Source organism: Spea bombifrons, chromosome 5, assembly GCF_027358695.1.
Source record: "Spea bombifrons isolate aSpeBom1 chromosome 5, aSpeBom1.2.pri, whole genome shotgun sequence".
NCBI classification, from domain to species: domain Eukaryota; kingdom Metazoa; phylum Chordata; class Amphibia; order Anura; family Pelobatidae; genus Spea; species Spea bombifrons.
This window is the reverse complement of record NC_071091.1, coordinates 56,330,915-56,352,833: the sequence shown is the minus strand read 5'-3', so window position 1 is coordinate 56,352,833 and position 21,919 is coordinate 56,330,915. Positions and strand designations below refer to the sequence as shown.

General features: G+C 36.3%; 1 protein-coding gene across 1 annotated transcript in view; it reads right to left on the bottom strand.

The window, feature by feature from the left end:
- Nucleotides 1–21,919, bottom strand: part of CDH18 (cadherin 18) — a 234,589-nt gene that overhangs the window by 49,415 nt on the left and 163,255 nt on the right. The window contains exons 7-8 of the mRNA XM_053468337.1: nt 14,326–14,493; nt 6,217–6,398 (exon numbers count right to left, since the gene is read on the bottom strand). Of these exons, the coding sequence (XP_053324312.1) occupies nt 6,217–6,398; nt 14,326–14,493 (350 nt within the window). The remainder of the gene's footprint in view (nt 1–6,216; nt 6,399–14,325; nt 14,494–21,919) is intronic.

Sequence of the window (21,919 nt, the reverse complement as noted above, 5' to 3'; positions counted from 1 at the left end):
TAAGATCATCTGACAATTTTAATGCATTTATGTACAGTATATGTATCATTTTCCATGTGGTTACTCAATCTTTTTTTCCTTTTATTTTTTCCACATTATTGCTGGCGCACAAAGTCTACAACACAGATATATAAAGGAATAAGTGTATAAAAGATATACTTCTAAAGTAAAATAATTCTAATCTCTGTCATTCTTTAATACCCTTGTTCATAAGAAGCATATTGATTCATTTAATGGTATGTTTATGGGAATTAAATTGCAATTCCTTTCAACATTACAAATAGGAGGGATCCCTCCTATTTTAGGGTGTGCGGTTATAAGTATGGTGGGGGCGGGGGGGGCACCTTAACCAAGACATCTTGGAATCATCCAGATTCAATAACCTAACAAAAAAAAAGAAAAAGTGCTTGATTGTAACAAGGTTGCCTACAATTTAACTTCTGACGCACTAACAGCTCAAACCTGCGTACATGATACTCCTTACAAAAGTATTTTCAATTTAAAATCACCAATCTAAGCATACCAAAGAAAGATTCACCATTGAGCTGTGTATAAATCTTCAGATATGTCTTTTTGTCATTTATAAAATGTTTTTCCTTTGGCTTTAATTTTAACAAAATTTAATGAAGAGACCACGCTTGAGAATTTGAAACCAGACAGGTCACAAACTATGTGTTCTTCAGCACCATTAAAGGCAACTAAGGGGTAGAAGGGCCATTGCACTTTGCTCCTTATCTTCGTTATTTTTAGCTGTAGAACTTTGTGATAGACTCACATGCAGCATACACTACACACACTCCCATATAAAACCGCTACATAAAATATATGAAAGGAACCCAACAACAGAGGTTTGCCCTGGACCACATTCCAATTAAAGATGGCACTGATGATATATGTCATCATAAAAGCACATGCTACTAAAAGCTCCTGCCGACAGATGAGGATGAACTTCAATTAGTAGGTGCTATCATGTCTTTAAAGTCTTATCCAGTCTTTCAAAGAACAATTTTAATGCTTGCAAAGTAACTGTAGTGCAAAGTTTGAAAAGCTGTCTTGTGACCTTAGCAAACAGTGAAATGTTCCTCTAACTCGGCCGTTGCATTGGTTGCCATAATAACATCAGTTTTCAAACTTTTAGTGCCAAAATCACCTTATATAATGTAACCCTCAAACTCTCTGCACAAACAGTTGTATTTGGTATATATAACATTGGTTTGGATTCTAACCAAGTTCAAATTAAGCTCAAAGAGGTGGTACAAACAGATGAAGCAGCAGTCCATGATTCCTCTCATTCATTACTGAACCTTAAATTTCTTGTGTACCTTTGAGTTCTTCCATTGTATATTTTGTATATATATATATATATATATATATATATATATATATATATACCAAAACAACTGATGAAAGTTTGTCCAGCTATAAGGTTACTTGATTATTAACTATCTTTAGAATCAACACTACAATTTAGAATTAGCAATGCAATTCTACACATTAAAATGCACTGCTTTCACTGTACAATTCTACAAGGTAGAATTAAAACCTAATATTTGGCTTTGGGCTAGTTTAGTTGCATGTGAGTTCAGACAGCCCGGAATTAAATATTTTAAAGAAAGTATTATTGTCTGTATAGGTTAGCGTGAAAGTCATAAATATGACAAGTCCAATACCTTCTGCAACATATATTGTTACCATTAGGGATAGCCGTACTAATGATTATGACAACAACAATATCATTATATAGTGATGAATAATCTCAAGTGATAGGGGACATATATATCCAATAAAAGATCGCTGTAATCATCTTCTCAATTTGATTAAACCATTAAAAGGACACCCCATGAGATATAGTCTCACCTGTTTCTTGCTTAAGACCGTTACTTAGGATATTCTGACAATCTCTAATTAATTCAGCACTGATGTTATAAACATCTACTTATCTCTTATATGCATATTTTTATCATTTCCCTAACATTACTTATCTCTCACCATAACTCTTTTTTCAACATCATACTTTCCTCCTTTTCACTTTCCTATTGGTCCTGTACAGCCCCATTTGCTTCTATTTGCTTCGTGCCTAAAAGTAATGCATTGTTATGCATCATATTGTGGGCCACTTAAAGGATCACAATACCTATCATGTCAACTAAAAATCTTTCACTTCAACTGACATGAATACTAATCAATGGCCATGACATTTTTTTTCAAAATAACACTTTTTTAATTAAAGTGTTTTAATTTTCTTAGTAACAAAACAGTAAAACATGATCTGTGCCTTCTTTGCCCCTTACTCCTGACAACATACAAGATATGTAAACACACTTACAAAAATTACACACATTTACTCATACTCAATAATACACTTCATCTCACCCAACTTACACAATTACACATCCATCCTCATACACGCATACACATACACATCCATCATCACACACAAGTACACACCCATGATCACACACACACAAGTACACACCCATGATCACACACTTACACATCCATGATCAAACACATAAAGTACACATGCATGCTCACACACACATACACATGCATACACACAGGTACACATCCATGATCACACACAGGTACACATTTATGAACACACACAGGTACACATCCATACTCACACACACATAGTGTATACATAGAGTATACATGCATGTTCACACACACACACAAAGTACACATGCATGCTCACATACACACACACAAAGTACACATGCATGATCACACAAGTACACATCCATGATCATACACATACAACTGCACACACATACTTATATCCCACCTCCCTCCCACCTCTGCTTACCTCTCACCACTCCTTCAACTTTCCCTCTCTGCCTGCTTGCGCACACTGCTTGCGGACAATCTCTGTTTCACTGCAGGGTCATGTGACCCGATACACTTCTGTCTCCTCGTATCTGTTCAAAATACGTGCGGTCCAGGTCGGAAGGGCCCTTTCTAAACTATTTTGAAACGACACGGGGAGACAGGAAGAGGATGGCCCTTAATAATGCATAGGAGCTGAAAATCAATCCCTGCAAGTTCTCCTTTTAATGAATAGACGCTTTTGACACACTCCATTTCCAGACTAAGGCAATAGGTCCTAGCATTATAGGTGATGTTCCACTTCTACAAATTTAGTATGCACTGTCTGGTATGTTAAACAAAAGCATTAGAAGCTCTGCCATTTTATATATCTTATCTCATCTAATCACAGTTTCTATGGCAACAACCTATCAATGCCTTCATTTTTGTATCACAATTAAGTGTTCCTGGCAAAAATTATGAAAGACACAAAACTGGCGCGAAGGGTTTGGACATTCTAGAGATGATATTGCTAATGATGCATTTTGTTACGAAAATGTTAAATTCATCAGAGTAGGTGAAATGTTGCGTAAATTGTAGGCAAGCACTGCGTAAGTTATTGGCGCTATATAAATAAAAGCTAATAATAATAATAATAATAATAATAATAAATGGCACATTTAAAGCATGCCAGCCCTCTTCATCCTATAGCCAGTCTAGGACTGATACATTCATTGTAGTCTGCTACATCACACAAGTCGTTCCATGAGTTACAGAGGTCTTAGAACCCACGAAGTTGCATAAGACATTAATAAAGTGAATTGTTTGCAAAATACACTTACAATAAATAGAAATGCATTGGATTCTTATGAGCTACGAAGGGGCAACATATATCCTGAGGCTCTTTAATTTTGCACTACATTTCCATACAGCGAATATATTAAAACAAGAATACATTTTAAGGCACACACATACTGGTATAATTGCCTTAGCAATTAGCAATGCTATATCTGACAGATATATTGATTTCAGAGTTAATTGGCATAAAATGATATGAACATACAGCATATTTTAATTTATTGTAAATACACCATCTACAGTATACCTTAAGGAGATCAGTAATTAAATTAGTTTTGTCTTCTGCATTGAGTCTCTTGTGGGTTTAGAGCCCCAAGCTCCGAATATATGCTTGCAGTCAGTGAATGTTAATTTTTTTTAATAAAATGGTATTATTATTTTTTTTAAATATATTCTTCAACCCTACATTTGAATTGATAAAAACATATTTTTAGTCCTTTGCCTTTTGTTGCAATTCTTCAGGACTCACCATCTTCAATGCATTGTATGTACAATCTTGATATTGGAGGTAAAAAAGGTATTTTTAATTAAAAATATATTTATTTAGTCCATGGTTTAACAGATGTGCACCTGTATATGGAAAAACACATTGGCATGAAACCTGTATATTAAGGTTACTTAAATAAATGTGTGCCATGCAACACACATTTCCAAAAAATTCCAAAATGGAATTGTGAAGACTGTAGCAGGCCAAAAAACCTAACAATATAAAAAATGTCAGTCTCACATACCAAAGATCCCTTCAGTACAGGCTTACCCCGCTACGCGAAAGTGCCGAAATGGCAAAAAGTGAATAAGCGATGGACGGTATTTTAGCTTTAAAACTTTTTTTTTGGAAAAGCGAAACCATCTTTGGATTTCTCTTGGTTACCAAAAACAGGTGTTCATGTAGCTCTTTCGTACAAGTGAAGTGGCGTAAAGTAAACTTTCAAAAAGCAGGGATGGCTGTACCAATATGCCTAAAAGGCATACAATAACTGCATTGCCCCTTTACATTTATGTGGTGTCCCTCTTGTAAATGAATGGAGGGCTCCTGCAGAATCCCCCATTAGCATTTGCCCCTTCCCCTGCCTCCAGCTAGTTGCTGTCTAGATGTGTTCAGAAGAACACATCTCTGTGGATGTGATATACATACCGCCAGTCAGCTCTAGATCGGGCTCGCCAAGTACTCACGGATTACGTTCATATGCATTCTTCTTTAGAGGGGATGTCAGGAACAGTAAACAATCTCTTTAACATGTGCTCATGTTATTACACATTTTTTATATGGTAAATGTGTCAGTAATTTTGTATTTTATGTTAATGTAAAAGTGCTATACAACCTGCTGGTGCTCTATGAATAAAATGTATTGCACACTCAAGTGCATGACCTGTCCAGCACAAGATATTACATACAGTAACATGGTTCCATTTATAGGATAAAGCTCCCATCTTTTGTATCTCAAGGCTTTGACACTGGTGCTTTGTAGCATAGTGATGTCTATAAAATACCCATTGTGTGGAAACATAAAGAGTCTCATGTACAAGAATGATATATATATATATATATATATATATATTGTGCATTATTAACGTATGGTTATTCCAATGATAATGCTTGTGAAATACTATACAGACCCTGGTGAACCATGACAGGCATTTAGACGACAGAAAACGTATCTTGAGTGCTTAATATCAAAGAAGTTCCAGTACAAAAATATATTATATTTCAGGCTACTGATTTCTAATAGTATGGCAGATTTCAGATATTTATTGTTCGGGGGAATACAGCACAAATGTTCCCTAGTGTATTACTTTATGTATGAACCAATATACAAAGATGTAGGGAATCAAACAGCTTACTGTGGGCAGCAACTTTGTTTTTACGGTTTTGGGGATCGGTGTAAAAGGGCAATGAAAGGTACAGCTACAAGGCTGATGATGTTTGCCCAAACATGTCCTACTTCCTTTTTCATCACAGTGAAGCCTATGGATTACTTACTGTATGATATGATAACTTGTCCAAAGGAATATAAAGCAGACCCATACGTAATCAGTTTAATATTGAAAGAAGTATTATGTTGTAAATCCATTTTCTGATGCATATGAATTTAATGAAACCTTTCCTACGGAAGCCTGTCATCAAGGTGTAAAGTAATGTAGGCATAAAATATTCTATTAAAAAATAAAATCATTGTAGCTCAGGTTCAAAACTATGATAACCATGAAGTGGTTACGGTCACTACATAGATTGATGACCAGATTTGACTTAATGGCCTATGTACTTTTGCTGATAGTAAGCCAAGTAGCCTTTTTACAACACAATACCTTTCCATCATATATATCTTCCCATAAAATAACTTAGACTTAGACAATATAATAATTGCATATCTCATGTTAAAAGCAAAATAAATAAACCAACCCAATTATTGGATACTGGAAACGTTACATCCACATTTGACATCTACTAACACATTAAAGATCCTTAACACAATACTAATAGAATATTAATACCGATCAATGGGGGCCATAAGCAAAAATGCAATATATATATTCTATATATCTATTTACCTTTTTAAGGGAAAGGATCCCCTCTCTTGTGTCCTTATCAGTAGAAATGGAAAAAACACCATCTCCATTGATGATTGAGTATCTGATTTCAGCATTTACTCCAACGTCTGCGTCAGTCGCCTTGATTTTTCCTACTGCAGAACCAACTTGAGCTGATTCAGGAACATATAGCTGGTAATGTTCTGTGAAAACATTTCCAAAAGATTACAACAGATAAGGGAATAGACTTTTGCTGATTATATATATATATATATATATATATATATATATATATATATATATACACGCATGTCATCAATCTATAAAATACTTTATTTTGGAATGTATATATCTACTTTTCTAGTAAAGTGGTCGACAGCAATGATTTATCATTTGCTGCGAAGCTTGAGACCAATTCAACGTGTACTTCATTTGTTGCATTTCCAGCCGTTAAAAAAAAAAAAATCAAGTGTTATTTGGCAATATTGATGCATTGCTTGGAAGCTTGCTTTTCCTTACAGTTAAACCAAAGAACAAAGTACAGAATAAGAATTGATGCCAACTGTGACTTGCTATGAATCACAATCACACTATTAACTTTAAGACTTAAAGCCTTTGTGTGGCATGCACCAGAATTACTCCTCAAGATGAGATGAAATCATTTTCCACTACCTAGGCTGCATACATTATATTGAATTCTGAAGTATTGAATTCAGAATACTAACTGTGGTTTGATTATCTCGGAAATATAGTACCTCAAAGCACAGCTGCTATGATAAAGAAAAAAAAAAAAGAGCTCAGCTGGCACATAGTGATAAAATGTAGTTTGTAGGAAAATGGCTCAGATAAAAAAGAGCAACTGTATTTTGGAATTTACTTGTTATTTCAGAAACAGCATTATTTCCATGTGTCCTGTTGGTAGCTACTGTATATTATTTGTAGGGAAAAAATGTTAATAAATTGTAATACATCAATAATGAACTGTGTTTCATTTGCTTGCTCTACAACAACAGTGATAATATCTAAGCAAATAATACCATTCTGAATATATATATATATATACCGTATTGGCTCGAATATAGGCCGCACTTTTTCCCCCCACTTTAAGTCTTTAAAGTGGGGGTGCGGCCTATATTCGGGGTCTAGCGCCCGACATGTAGTCCCGGGCGCCGGGCAGGCAGCGGGGTTAGGATAGAGATCCCCCGCAGCGATGCAGGGGACCTGTATCCTACTCTCCGATACGCTCAGACAGCCTCCCCTGCCATCACTTCCCACGGGGGGGGGGTGCCGGCACGGGAGATTGTCCAAGCGCATCGCGCAGACGTTCACCGGCAGCGGCGATGAGCGCGAACGACCTCCGCTGCCGGCACGTCTGCTCGATGTGCTTTAACAATCTCCCTTGCCGGGAATTCCCACGGGGGGGAGTCCCTGCAAGGGAGATTTTTAAAGCACATCTTGCAGACGTGCCGTGGCAGCGGAGGTTGTTTCTGCTCGCATCGCCGCAGCCGTGAACGTCTGCGTGCACAATCTTCCTTGCCGAAAGTTGAAGTGTTATGTGTAGATGTCCCCCGCCGGCCCCGCAAGACCCCGTGGAATCTGCACCGGTAAGTCTGGTGTGTGGGGGGGACATCTTGGGGACAGAGTGGCAGCATATCTCGGGGGGTACATCTTCGGGACAGAGTGGCAGTATATCTCGGGGGGGGGCAGAAACTTTTCATTAAAAAAACACCTAACTATTAGGGTGCGGCCTATATGCGGGTGCGGCCTATATCCGAGCCAATACGGTATATATATATATATATATATATATATATATATATATATATATATATATATATATATATACAGAATAGTATTATATACCATTATATACAGCTGTCCATGAGTGGTGATCGGGCTACTGTACCTCTTAGGAGTTTAAAGGCTGTCTTGTACAGCGGGCAATTACTTTCAAGGGATCCATGTATAAAGTGGATATAGAGGCAAAAGGTGATCATTGTTAACCTTATTTGCATGTACCTACCCAGAATCCCTTGTGGTTGTGGCAGCACCATGAGATTTCTGAGGGAAAAACAAGCCTTCTGGCTTGTCTGGTGTCTGTAGATGAGTGTTTATAGATACCAGGTTCTTGTGACAAAGATAAATCATGTCAGAACTTTTTCTACCTTTAATGTGAACTATAACGTGAACAATTCAATTGCAAAACAAGCTGAAATCTTTGAGGGGGAAAAAAATTAAAAAAACTCACAATAATCTGGTTGCATAAGTGTGCACACCCTTAAACTAATACTTTATTTTATTATAGCAATCAGTCTTTTTGGGTAGGAGTCTATTAGCATGACACATCTTCATGTGGCAATATATGTCCACTCTTCTTTGTAAAAGCGTTCCAAATCTGTCAGATTGCGAGGATATCTCCTGTGCAGAGCCCTCTTCAGATCACCCCACAGATGTTCAATTGGATTCAGGTCTGGGCCATTCTAAAACATTAATCTTCTTCTGGTGAAAACATGCTTTTGTGGATTTTGATGTGTGCTTTGGGTCGTTGTCATGCTGAAAGGTGAACTTCCTCTTTATCTTTAACTTCCTAACGGACACCTGAAGGTTTTGTGCCAAAATTGCCTAGTATTTGGAACTTTTCATAATTCCCTCCACCCTAAGGCCCCGGTTCCAGCTGAAGAAAAACAGCCCGAAAGCATGATGCCGCCACCACCATGCTTTACTGTGTTTTTCTTTGCGCCAAACATACCTTTTGAAATTTTGGCCAAAAAGTTCACCCTTGGTTTAATCAGACCATAACACATTTTCCCACGTGCTTTTGGGGGACTTGATGTTTGTTTTTGCAAACTTCAGCCAGGCTTGGATGTTTTTCTTTGTAAGAAAAGGCTTCCGTCTTATCACCCTACCCCATAGCCCATTCATATGAAGAATACGGGAAGTTGTTGCCACATGTAGCACACAGTCAGTACTTGACAGAAATTCCTGCAGTTCCTTTAATGTTGCAGCAGGCCTCTTGTAAGCCTCTCTGACCAGTTTTCTTGTTGCCTTTTCATCAATTTTGGAGGGAAGTCCAGTTCTTGGTAATGTCTCTGTTGTGCCATATTTTCTCCACTTGATGAGGACTGTCTTCACTGTGTTCCCTGTTATATCTAATGCTTTGGACATTATTTTGTACCCTTCTCCTGACTGATATCTTTCAACAATGAGATCCCTCTGATGCTTTGGAAGCTCTGCAGACCATGGCTTCTGCCCTGAGATGCAACTAAGCAAATGTCAGGTAAATCCTACTAGAACAGCTGAACTTTATTTGTGATTTATCACTTTAAATGATGGTAGGTGTGTAATGACTTCTATTTAACATGAGTTTGAATGTGATTGGTTAATTCTGAACACAGTCAGAGTGCCAGTTATAAAAAGGTGTGCACACTTCTACAACCAGGTTACTGTGAGGTTTTTTTTAAATGTTTTCCCCCTCAAAGAGTTCAGCTTGTTCACATTAAAGGTGGAAAAAGTTCTGACATGATTTATCTTTGTCTCATTTTTAAAAATTATAAGAACCTGGCATTTTAACAGGGGTGTGTAGACTTTTTATATTCCCTGTATAGCATAGTGGGAGAGTACCACAGTCACCTATTTCTTATACATGCAGCAGCAGACTTGAAGAAAGGACTGCATACAGTCTGGTGGCTGACTGCCATGCCAAGTATTTATTTCTATCTCTCATATTTAAGAAGGGGCTTTAAGTAAGTTGTATCCAATAACACCTAGCATTCTAAATTATTGGTATGTAGCCTAGCAGGACTGTCCCTTAAAAAACAGGACTACTGTGAGATATGCTTAGGGTTGAATGTTTTAACTCTGAGACCTTGCACAACCATTACTATATGGGCTGGGGAGTTTGGTACTTATAGTGTGTTTCCTAACTACAATAGGCTGTCTGTTATACATGGGATCCAGTCTATTGTAAGATCATCATATGGACTATTCGGCAGAGCTAGCAGTATCTCTGCTAAATAAACGGCACTATAACATATATTTCTAGATACACATTGATGGCATGGACAGTAAATTCTTCTAGCATTATACATATTATAAATGCATTTTTATTTATTTATATTGAGACCCACACTAACTGTGTTTGTGTTATTGAAACTTCTAAAATCTAAAATAATAATAAAAGTCTTGCAGTTCCTAATATTAAATTGTGATATTTTCATATTCATACAATAAAAAATTGGCCCCAGAGGGACTTATTAAATTTGGAATATGAGTAACACATGGCTATTTTTCTGATTTTTTTTGTCTAGGTTTTTTTTGTCTAGTTGTATGTTGTTAACCTTATATGAATGCAGCAAATAATTTATTTACAGTCAGAAAATAATCAGGATATTTATATATTAGTCATATTTTACATAGTTATAGGACACTATGTATTTGAATAGCACATAACTGTTGTTTTATGCATTGTGAGCTGGGATCAGGTAACCACACAGTCTTAAGGTTTGAAATACCACATAAGGCTGAATTCTTTTTAGAAATTGTAGTCCTTTTTATTAAAAGGTCTGTAAACAAACATAAATAAAACAAACAAAAATAAAAGCCTTGCTCTCTGAGCACTTACTGACAAACAGCCACTAACTCTCGTTGGACGGCTTACCCGCTACCAACAAAAACATTTAGCACAGACCTTTTCGTTTAGGAACCGCTCAGCAGATTCTTTAGGAGAAAAATACAGTCTCACTCACTGCTTGTGGCTTTCTCACCTGAATAACTCACAGGGCTCCTTTTTGTAGCAGCCTCCTGCTGCTCATTGGTAACAGGTGAGTAACAATCTGAGAGAACCAGAACTCCTGGACTGGCTTCATCACCTGCTGCAAGTAAAGTGTGGAGTGGAGCATTGGCCCTCCCTTCTCTCTAAATGCTCCACCCCAGGGACCCAAACATAACTACAACATTACCATTATTTTGTTGGTAAAAAAACATTCTCCCTGGGGTTATCAAATAAATTGCACTGCAGTATTTTCTTAGAAATATATATTTTATCCACCACCATGCCCGGTTCACTGTCACAGCATATATATTTAAACCAGAAAAAATAATGTACATGTTATTTTCCCCTAAAGCATGCAGATGTTCAAACATGGCCAACAGAGTATTTTAATTTTACTACATGAAATAAAATATTAAATAATAAATAGCCAAACATATATATTTTTTTCTATATAAAATGACTGTAATTACCTCAACCCCTATGGGTACCACCATCTACCTACACAACTTGAGACACATATAATGCAACTATAGGATGGGATTAAAAATGTACCTAAAATCTGAATATATATATTAGACACCCCAGGGTATTTCACTCACTAGTTCTACCACCAGCCTTTGTAAAAGGTTATAGTAGTCATTTTTGCGTGTGTTTTTTAACACACATTGTAATTCAGGTATGAATGTATAGCTCCTGGTATATGTTACTGCCAAACAACCATCCAACATGTGTCCAGCAATATCTCCTGAGTACACTGATACCACCATGCATAAAAAAAGTCACATTTGAATTTGAATTTAGAATTTTGCCATCTGGTCTTCCAGCTCCCATGTCCTTTTTGGGATATTTTTGAACTCGGACAATTCAATATACCCCATCAATCCAAAAATGTCATTGACGTCTAGGTATTACAGCAACACCGTTTAAGCAAAGAAAGTGACCTTAGATCGCTTCCTAAGCTTATTTAACACAGTTTTTCTGTGATGTGCCTGGTCATTAAGGGGTGAAGAAAAACAAGCAAATATATATCCTTGCAATAAAAAGCAAAAGTGGATAAATGTTGAGCTTTACCAATTCCATAGCATTGTAGGTGAGATAGGTAGGTAAGCTTAAAATGTGGAGCAGCATTATGCACCTCTACCATAAAGTTTTAAGTCGACACCGGTAATGATTAGTCCTTAATATGGCTAGGGCTTAGGAAGGATGGGATATTACGTAAGGGTGTGATAAATGTGGATGGTAAGCTTGGAATTAATTAGTCCAACTCTGCACAAAACCTAACTAAATTACCAGAACTTTCATGTTGTTACCTAGATTCTTCGGGTGAACCATGGCCTTCATATCTCCAGGTCCGTTTCTCCCTTCTCTGGGCAGGAAGCAGCACGTAGCCACGCTCACTCCTGCCCATATTCAGCCTACTCCCTTGCCACTTTACCATTGCTCAGTTCACTCACACTAAAGGCTCTCTAGCCCCCCCCATGCAGTTAGTAGACAGATGGGGAGCTCCTGGTAGCCTACCCTGACAAACTGTATATTAGTGGCTTTATCTGCTGTAAAAGCCACTGTACATTCCTTTATCAGGTTTCAAAATAGTGTAATTTGGGTTTATTGCACACAAAAACATGCATTAGATTTTAGAATATAGCCTTTAGGTATATTAACCATGAACATTAAACATGAGCACATCTGAAGCAAAGGTTTCTTTACACTCCCAATGTTAGAAACTTGCAACCATTAGGAAAAATATATAAAACACATTCAAGATGTGTGTGTTAGAGTTTATCACACAGTAAGATCACTTTCCAAATATTTATTTTTTTGCTTTAACAGATTCTTCATTTTATATCACTGCGTTGTAGTTAAGAAGATGGAAATGTAGACTTGTAAGGGAAGTTGTAACTCCTTTACAAGGTGTCAATGGACTGTGACAAAACAAGTACATTTATGTTACTGGGAAAACTCTCTGATTTAAGATCAGCCCAAATCACTTATGAAACGCAAAGGTGGTTGGTTATGAAAGAACTGCTTTGGTCAGCTAACTCCAAGGTCACTGATTCTATGCAGAGGGATAATGATTGATGGGTGCACTGTACCAAGGAATGCTTCGTGTTACACTGTCAATCTAAAGTAGGTTTTTACATGACACTATGCTGCTATAATTTGCATATATTTGTATATGGTCTAATAATACCAATTTTGACAGAATTCTAACATTCAACACATACAACATTTCATGTGATTTGAATACTCTGATAACCCACATTCAGTGACAACTGAATAAGCCTTTAAATAGATGTTGAAATCGTATGAAACTCAGCTTCTATTGCACTAATTTAAAGTGGGTGCAGCAAAACCCTAGTATTCACTATGTATACATTTAAAAACCATATTACTATCATATAATGTAAAGCCACCCCCTTTTTTCTGTATATATTAAATACAGTGCTGTATACCATAAAGCAGTACAGTGTATAGCAGTACAGGAAAATCTGTTTTTATTTCTTTTTGTCCCATTTGCAGACCCCGGGACAGGCCTAGGGCAGGGCTTGACATAAATACACCACTGACTGTACCTCCTGCCAGTGAGTCTTCCGCAGCCATAAAGTCTGACTCAATGGTATCAAATTAGCTTAGTTGAGTCATCCCAGAAGTTTTTGACCTTTGTCTCATTATTTTATGAAGAGGTTCTGATAATTTTAAGTAGAGAAAATGCTTTATAGATTAAACTAGAACCCAAAAAACAGGCAGTGATATCTGCCCCAAATTACTAAATATTTTACATTTAAAAAAAAAATACAGTGTTTAATATTCACATTTATAAAAGAAAATGTTCCAAAAATTACAGTATAACCAACTACATATGTGGATAAAAACTGATTCAGAAGTATGTGGTAATAAAAAACTGCCAATATTTCCTGCTGATGCTAGTAAAATGGCCATTTTTTTACTTCAGTCTATATTTTTTTTTGCTAACCATTACATCACCAATGTAGCAAGGAGACTTCAGTAAAAACTGCAAAACTACAGACATGGGTTTGACCTTTCATAAATATCCATTAAATATCATTTGGTCAACATATGAGCAGCTAGAGTGCTCATGATCGGTTTAACCTTAAGGGCTACATTTACCAAAGTAAAACTAAAACGATTATCAATATCTAGAGAGAAACCAATGGAATGTTCCAGCTCCAAATCTAATACTTTGCACATGAATGCAGTTCTTAGGCCTGGATAAATATGACCCCTTCCATTCATTCCAACAACATATTTCATTCGTTGGTGAGCTTTAATACTTCCACACAATTCTTGAAAAATAGTCATAAAAATGAATATGAAATATGGGAGAAAGACCTACATACTTTGTGGAAATCTTGGTGGATTATCATTAACATCAGTAAGTGTCACATTGATGGTTGTTGATCCAGAAAGTCCTCCAACTTGGCCAGCCATATCTTTGGCTTGAATAACAACAGAATAATGCTCTCTGGCTTCTCGGTCCATGTTGGGTAAAGCTGTTCTTATCACACCTATAAAAAATTGAAAGCATTTATTAGCATGTTTTGAGACACATATCGAGGGTAATTCACATATAAAGGTGGATTTCCTAATTGTTCACTTTGGTCTAAAAATGATTGTTTAACTTAAGCTACAACTGAAATACAGTTTTGTTTTTCTTCAACATAAACATTCACATAAACCAAATCAACTTGTATACTTAGAAATCTGAATAAATTGTACACTAACAGGAATACTTTCATTTGGTATGGAGATTGTACCAAACGCACTTTAATTAATTTAAAAATAGATTTTGTGGCATTCATTTCCATGTTATTTTAATAGATCAATTATTGAAACTATGAGCTGCTGAGCATTTTAAACTAATCAGTGAAAACTATTTCTCTAGTAATAAATCCCACAGAGAAAAAACAGCCTCACCTGTATCCTCGGGGTATGTACTATAAGTCTGCTTTGCATGTATGTTTTTAGAATATTTTCTAATATATTCTATAATATACAAGGCATGTATTGGATACACATGGTGATGTATTCCCTTGCCTGAGGAAGTAATTATTAGTTCTGACTGTTAACTCTTTACAAAAAAGTTTTGAAATCTCTCAAACCACTGGGAATGCGTATAACTGTTTTGATTCCTCTGCTAAGAAATGAGAAGAAAGGTATTTGTTAAAGCATGCTGAATTATGAAGGGAGCCCTGCATTAGTCATAAACCCCAGCCTTTAATATTTACCGACTTTTACCAAATACCATGTTAGATAAGGTTAGGGAAGAACTGGCATCTATGACAACTTTATGCTACGTATTATTAGGAACTTAACATTATTGTTTTATTATTTTGTTTTTTATTATATTATTTAAGAAAAAACTAAAAATGATATTTAATACCACTGTTGCACAACAAACACCATCCCTGCATCTGGTTTCATCACCAATTATAAAAATGAGTTACAAATACTAACATTTGAAAAAAACAAAGTAGGCAATTAAGGAGGAGGGAGTTACAGATTATATATATATATATATATATATATATATATATATATATATATATATATATATATATGTACCTATATCATGATATAGTTGTCATAGGAGATAATTCATCTTTAAGTCAAGATGGAAGTTTACTCTCGATGTTTGGGGTTGTTCAGCATGTAAAATTCACACCAACCAATATACTTTAATAATTTTGTCTTAGTGGTCAGTTTTAAACTGAGCATTTAATGTAAAAACACAACAGAATGGAGCATGTTCAAAGAGGGAATTTCCATGGAAAAAAATTCTACTTGAACGTAAAGTTTATACAGTAATAGACAGTAGTAGGTTGACAAAAGCCGAGTTTTATCTCATTGTATTCCAACCACACACTGTTTAACCAGTGGGGTCACATGACCTTGTATTACACAATCCTGCTCTGTTCCTGCTTCCTTGGGCCAGTCCAAAATTGTTCACAAGGGGCTGGTCCAACCTGGACCGGCTCAGATGAGGTTGGACTGGCCTTTTGCGATAAATTTTGCACTGGCTTGCGAGGCGATTGTGGCCACCACCTAATGCACTCCACTGGAGCCAAGCTCCGGGATGTGATATGACATCATATCCAGGCGTTTGGGCATTAATAGTAGGCACATACAGGTAGGAACAGGGGGCCAGAAGTCACTATATATATAAACCTTGCACTGCCTTTATTTGGGGTTGCTTTTGAATGGAAACTCTGGGGATAAAGCATACTTTCTCCATTCAGGCTATGAAGTTGAGATTCAGGGCTTCAGCCCCAGTAGCCCCCCAGCAATGCAACTGCTAATATGGTACATTGTGTGTGTGTGTGTGTGTGTGTATATATATATATATATATATATATATATATATATATACTGAACATTAATCCATATTCTTTTTTCTGCAAATCCCATCATTCTCCTGCATATGGTACATTTTATTACCCGTCTGTTGATTTATTCCAATGTGTCATACAATGATAAAGCCTTATTATTAATATGCTACCGAAAATTGTGGATTCATTTGTAACCTGGAGAAGATTTATGGCAACATATTATACAAACATAGCATTTTTGTAACATATAACCGAGGCGTTTATTTTTGCTTTTTATTCCCTTTCTATTCTGTTATACCAAAATGAATATAGAATATCATGCTATACTGCACTCTTAGTATTAAGCAGTACAATCATAAGCACACTAATCAGAGTATTGGAGCATGTAATTGGGCAAACAGATATCGCTAGTCCTCTTTGCAAATGTGCTTATGAGAATTCATTCATTTCATTACTGCACACACACACCTAATAATTGAATGTGTGACATATGTCAATTAGAACACTTTTTAGCTCGAGATAAGTTGATGACAACGTGAATATTTTGATTTTACCTGACAAAGAAGATTATTTAATGTATGTTACAGCACAAGTGTTATTGACAGGTTTCAGGTGGTTATGCTGCACTTAGGGTCCACGTTCTTTGAGATTCTCACAGTCTATATCTTGTGCCCCCATTTAGTGGGGAGTAGGGAGGCTTTTTGACTGATTTCAGTATGAGAGCAGGTCAAAAGCCACCTCCCACCACAATGCTCTAGACCAGCGGTTCTCAACCTGTGGGTCGCGGCCCCTTTGGACCATCGGAAAACACATATTTCACAATATATAATTACATAATTTTATGGTTGGGGGTCACTGTATTAAAGGGTCGCAGCATTAGGAAGATTGAGAACCACTGCTCTAGACACAAGGATGACTGGAGAAAAGGAGGAAGCAAACTCTGGTGAAGTTATACCTCCATTAGCAGGAGATCAAGAGAGCAGTATTATGGCCCTTCATTTAGAGGGCCCTATCACATAGCAGTTTTAATATTAAATGGATAGTTCACTGTCCCATGTAGCATCGGCTACCACATGGACCGTTTCTGGGCACTTTTCCGACACTGTCGCTCAGGGTGATTGGTATGCTACGGTGCCACCAAGTTTTCTGACGAGCAGTGTTTCCTGCTGTCTTCGACGCTAGTTCCACCTGACGATTAAGTCTTATATTCCTGGTGGCTACGGTGGGTGATATCCAGTCGGGATACGGGTCACACTTACAGTATCTTCAGGAGAAGTTACAGCTCCAGAGCTGATGTACCACCCTCTCTCTCTGGTTCCATTTTCTTAAAACTTTTGGCTGTTTGAGGGAGCCAGTGGCAGGAAAGCGCTCACATTGAAATCAAGGCGAATGCTTTCTGCTTAAGCACACTAGAGGTCTCATTAGCCCCCTGGAACTCACAGGCCAAACACATCTCCTGCAACCCAAGAAACTGGGGGCAGGAATAGAGGCATATACACGGCGGAAGGTGAATCAATCCATGCATTTGCAATGGGAGACAATCATTAAGGGGACACTCTGCTATTAAATGAATTAAAGTCCATATTATGGCAGGGTTGTCCCTTTAAATGCTAATAAAAAAGGTGCACTGTAAAAATACCTTTAATTTTAGTAAACAAACTAAGCTTTTCTTTTCTATTCCTGACTGAGGTGTCTTATATTAAGTTCCCCTGTTCATAAAGTGCCAACACAGTCACAGCAAAATGCAAACAAATGTATATACACTCCTTTGTCTGTTCATATAAATATAGCACTGAAGGTGAACGATGCTAGCACTTTTTAATTCAACAAATATCCAGAAGTAATGTGCTCCTTCGTATAGATTCGCTTGGTCTCATGACATTACTGCAGAGTTGTCACATTTGCCAGCTGTGCAGATTCATCCTCTTAAAAACTACTTGCACACATGAGACTCTGACAACGTGAAATGGTTCCACTCATATGAGAGCAAAAAAAAAAAAACGAGAATCACTGTGCATTCATTTTGTGCGGATCCAAAATAAACAATGACGCCTTTCAGTAAACTAATATTTACAATTAGCAGATGGCAGAATGTGAATCAACTTTACATTAGCAATTTATTTTTATAATACCGCAAACAGAATTTCCTTTTAGCAAAGAGGTATTTAACCAATGGATGCATAACAGAATTTAGGGTTTCAATTGTGAATTTAAGCACCACTACTAATTCTTGTTTCATAAATCTATTATTGATCAGGTTAAAGGAGTAGTTTACGGTCCCTGTCGGCCCTTCGAAAGAAGAATGCATTTTAAAACACTCAAAGAAAAAAGGAAAAATAAATGTATATAAAAAGAAAACACTTAGGTAAAGCAGAGACTTCAGCCTTGCTGTTGCGGTTGCCATACATCTCCATGTTCTAACAATTCTTGCCCATTGAAATCAACTGGATCGCTTTCTCAGCATGGGGGTAAATGCATGTGGGTGAATTTATTTTTTGTGAATATGTTTGAGGCTGTTCTTGGATATAGAGTATGATGTGGGTTTTAATGTTTACTTTTTTATCATATAGCTTTTAGATATCAGTAAGAACAATTAAAAGGGTCGATTTGTAAATCACTGTAGCCAAAGCATCTCATTGCATCAGGAATGCAATTAACATCTAAACTAAACCATCCCAGTACTTAAAAGCCCAGTCAAAAGAAACAGAAAGCAGAGCTATCACTGATTGAATAGAGATAATTTAATATAGACAAAAATCGCGAATTATCCCAATTACTGGTTTATAACAGCTCACAGATTTTAATCCCCCACTGACATTTTTTTCTGTTATGGGCATCTCAGGGGAATGATCTCAAAAATGATGCCCAAAATAACAGGGAATAACTAAAAGAGAAAGTGTTTAGAAAACAATAATATATAAATTGCAAGATGGTGTGAGCAAAAAAACAAACACTATATCAATATCTGAGAAGTCTCTATGTTTCTCCTGGATCTCCAGGAAAAGAGCTGGTTCTCCGGGTCTCCGGGGCACTTTTCTCTGGGCAGCATGTTGGCCATGCCTTCTAATATTAGTGAATGGGGCAACATCATAAATCTAAGCTGTAACTGACTATGATCCATAATTTAAACAACAATAACAAAGGAAGGGATTCTTTACAGTAAGGACAATAACGGTATGGAATTCATTGCCAAGGGAAGTGGTGTTTTCAGATACATTAGATGCCTTCAAAAGGGGTCTGGAGATTTTTTTTTACAAAGGCATGACATACAGGGCTATAAAAATAAATTAATATTTTAGAGCTTTTTGATCCAAGGAAAGATCCAATTGCCTTTGGTGTCAAGAAGGAATTGTTTCCCCTGATGACAGAATTCGAAGTAGCTTAATTAGGGGTTTTTTTGCCTTCTTTTGGATCTAGAATAGGAAGGTTAGGTAGAAGGGTTGAACTTGATGGTCTTTTTTCAACCTTATGTACTATGTAACCTTGTTTTGATTAGAGTTTTTAATAACAAAAAATAATGTTCATTGCAAAGAAAATATAAAAAATATATCTCCCTATCAGTAAATATTCATATTCTTAAACTGCAAAAACATAACTTTATTAAGATTTAGTTTTATAAAAAGTGTGATTATCTGCATTTGAAACTGTCCAACATTACATTCCAAAATGTAATAAATAAATATGAAGTAATAGCTAAAAATAAAAATACTGTTACAACCAAATGAATACTGGTCCGTACCAATTATCTTTAATGTTTTACTTCTTAGCTTACTTCTTACTGCATTTGTGGCATTATTCTGCGTTAAAAGAATTGTTGGGCAGAAAACACTGGAAAAGTACAGCCTTTCCTAAGTAATGAGGTTTTAAAGGTATTAAAGGTTTTCTGAAAAATCGCTTGTCTTTCTTTAACATGATTTCTTTCTGTAGGTCATCTGTAACAAATTGATTTATGTGGGTTTCAGACTACTTTCCTCTACTCTAGACTATTAACAATCACAAAACCATGTAAAGTACATTTCCCCACGTTCTCTATTATACAATACTCATATATTAGGAATACAATGTGAAAAGAAGACTGTTCCTTTCTTTGATTCCATTACAAAATAATCTGAATAGTGAAGATAAAGAGGACAGGTTACTTAAGTTGTTTGATTTCTAGCATTAGAAGCTCCTATACCAGGCTCCAAATGTGTATTATCTTAAATTACAAAAAGAGGGATGTTTTTACAGAACTTTATGTAGGCTTACCTAACTTTATGTTGGCTAAATTAAAGAAAATAACTTTTTGAAGTATTTAAAGAGCTGGCATTATCTTCACTGTTTGATAATCTCAAACGCCCCGATAAAATGGAAGAACATTGCGGTGGCACCGAGTGATTGTATAATGCACACAATAGGCTCTAGAATAATGCATTCTTTCAGTTATGGTTATTGTGTCTATTCTGGAGTTTTATCAGTGCGTATTTCATTGATTGATCCACCAGTGTTCATGCCGAAATTCCGCTCAATCTAATTTTGTCTAGTGCCTCGTGAGCACCAGGACATTCCAAAAATATGGATACCGAATCAACTCTTCAAATCCAAATGTTTTGGACTTCAAAAATGATTTTCCTTGCTCTGATTTAATTTTTTTTTGTTTTGAAATAGAAACAGCTATATATATATATATATATATATATATATATATATATATATATATATATATATATATACAACTAATTAAACTGAAGTAAATACTCAAATTCGATTTGTCACATTAATGTAAACTAGCCTTGAAACAATAAAGGAAAGGCAAACACCAGCAAAAATTAAAAATAAAAATATCAGAAAAGAAACTGCACGGATCGCAGTGATCACAGTAATATAAAGCAGTCCGTAGTTTCAGCAGACATGCTCCCTTGCATTTTTTAGTTACCAGTAAACTCACTTAATCAGTCACCCAGCTGTCACCTGTAAATACTGTGATCTGCTCACAAATATTTGTTTTATTCAACATTTAGACAGGTGACAAAAAAGGTTTGTTTGCAAACATGTTGTGCTCATTTTTAGATTGCTATAAAAATGAACAGCTGGAAACACATATTCACTGCTTGTTATTTCTTTATTATGTGTCATTTTTTTCTTCATTTCATATTTTTCATTTTTTCCCATGGTTATCAACCAATATAGAGTGCAATTTGTATATCACGTTTATGTATATATATATATATATATATATATATATATATATATATATATATATATATACACACACACACACACACACTATAACATTATGACCACCTGCTAATATTGTGTAGGTGCAGGTCTCCATTTTGTCGACAAAACAGTCCTGACCCCTCGAGACATGGACTCCACTAGACCTCTGAAGGTATGCTGGCAGCAAGACGTTAGCAGTAGATCCTTTAAGTCCTATAAGTTGCGAGGTAGGGCCTCCATGGATGGGACTTGTTTGTCCAGCACATCCCACAGAGGTTCGATTGGATTGAGATCTGGATTAAGATCCAAGTCAACACCTTGAACTTGTTGTTGCGTTCCTCAAACCATTCCTGACCCATTTTTGCTCTGTGGGGAATACTAATGCTTAGGTAGGTGGTACGTGTAA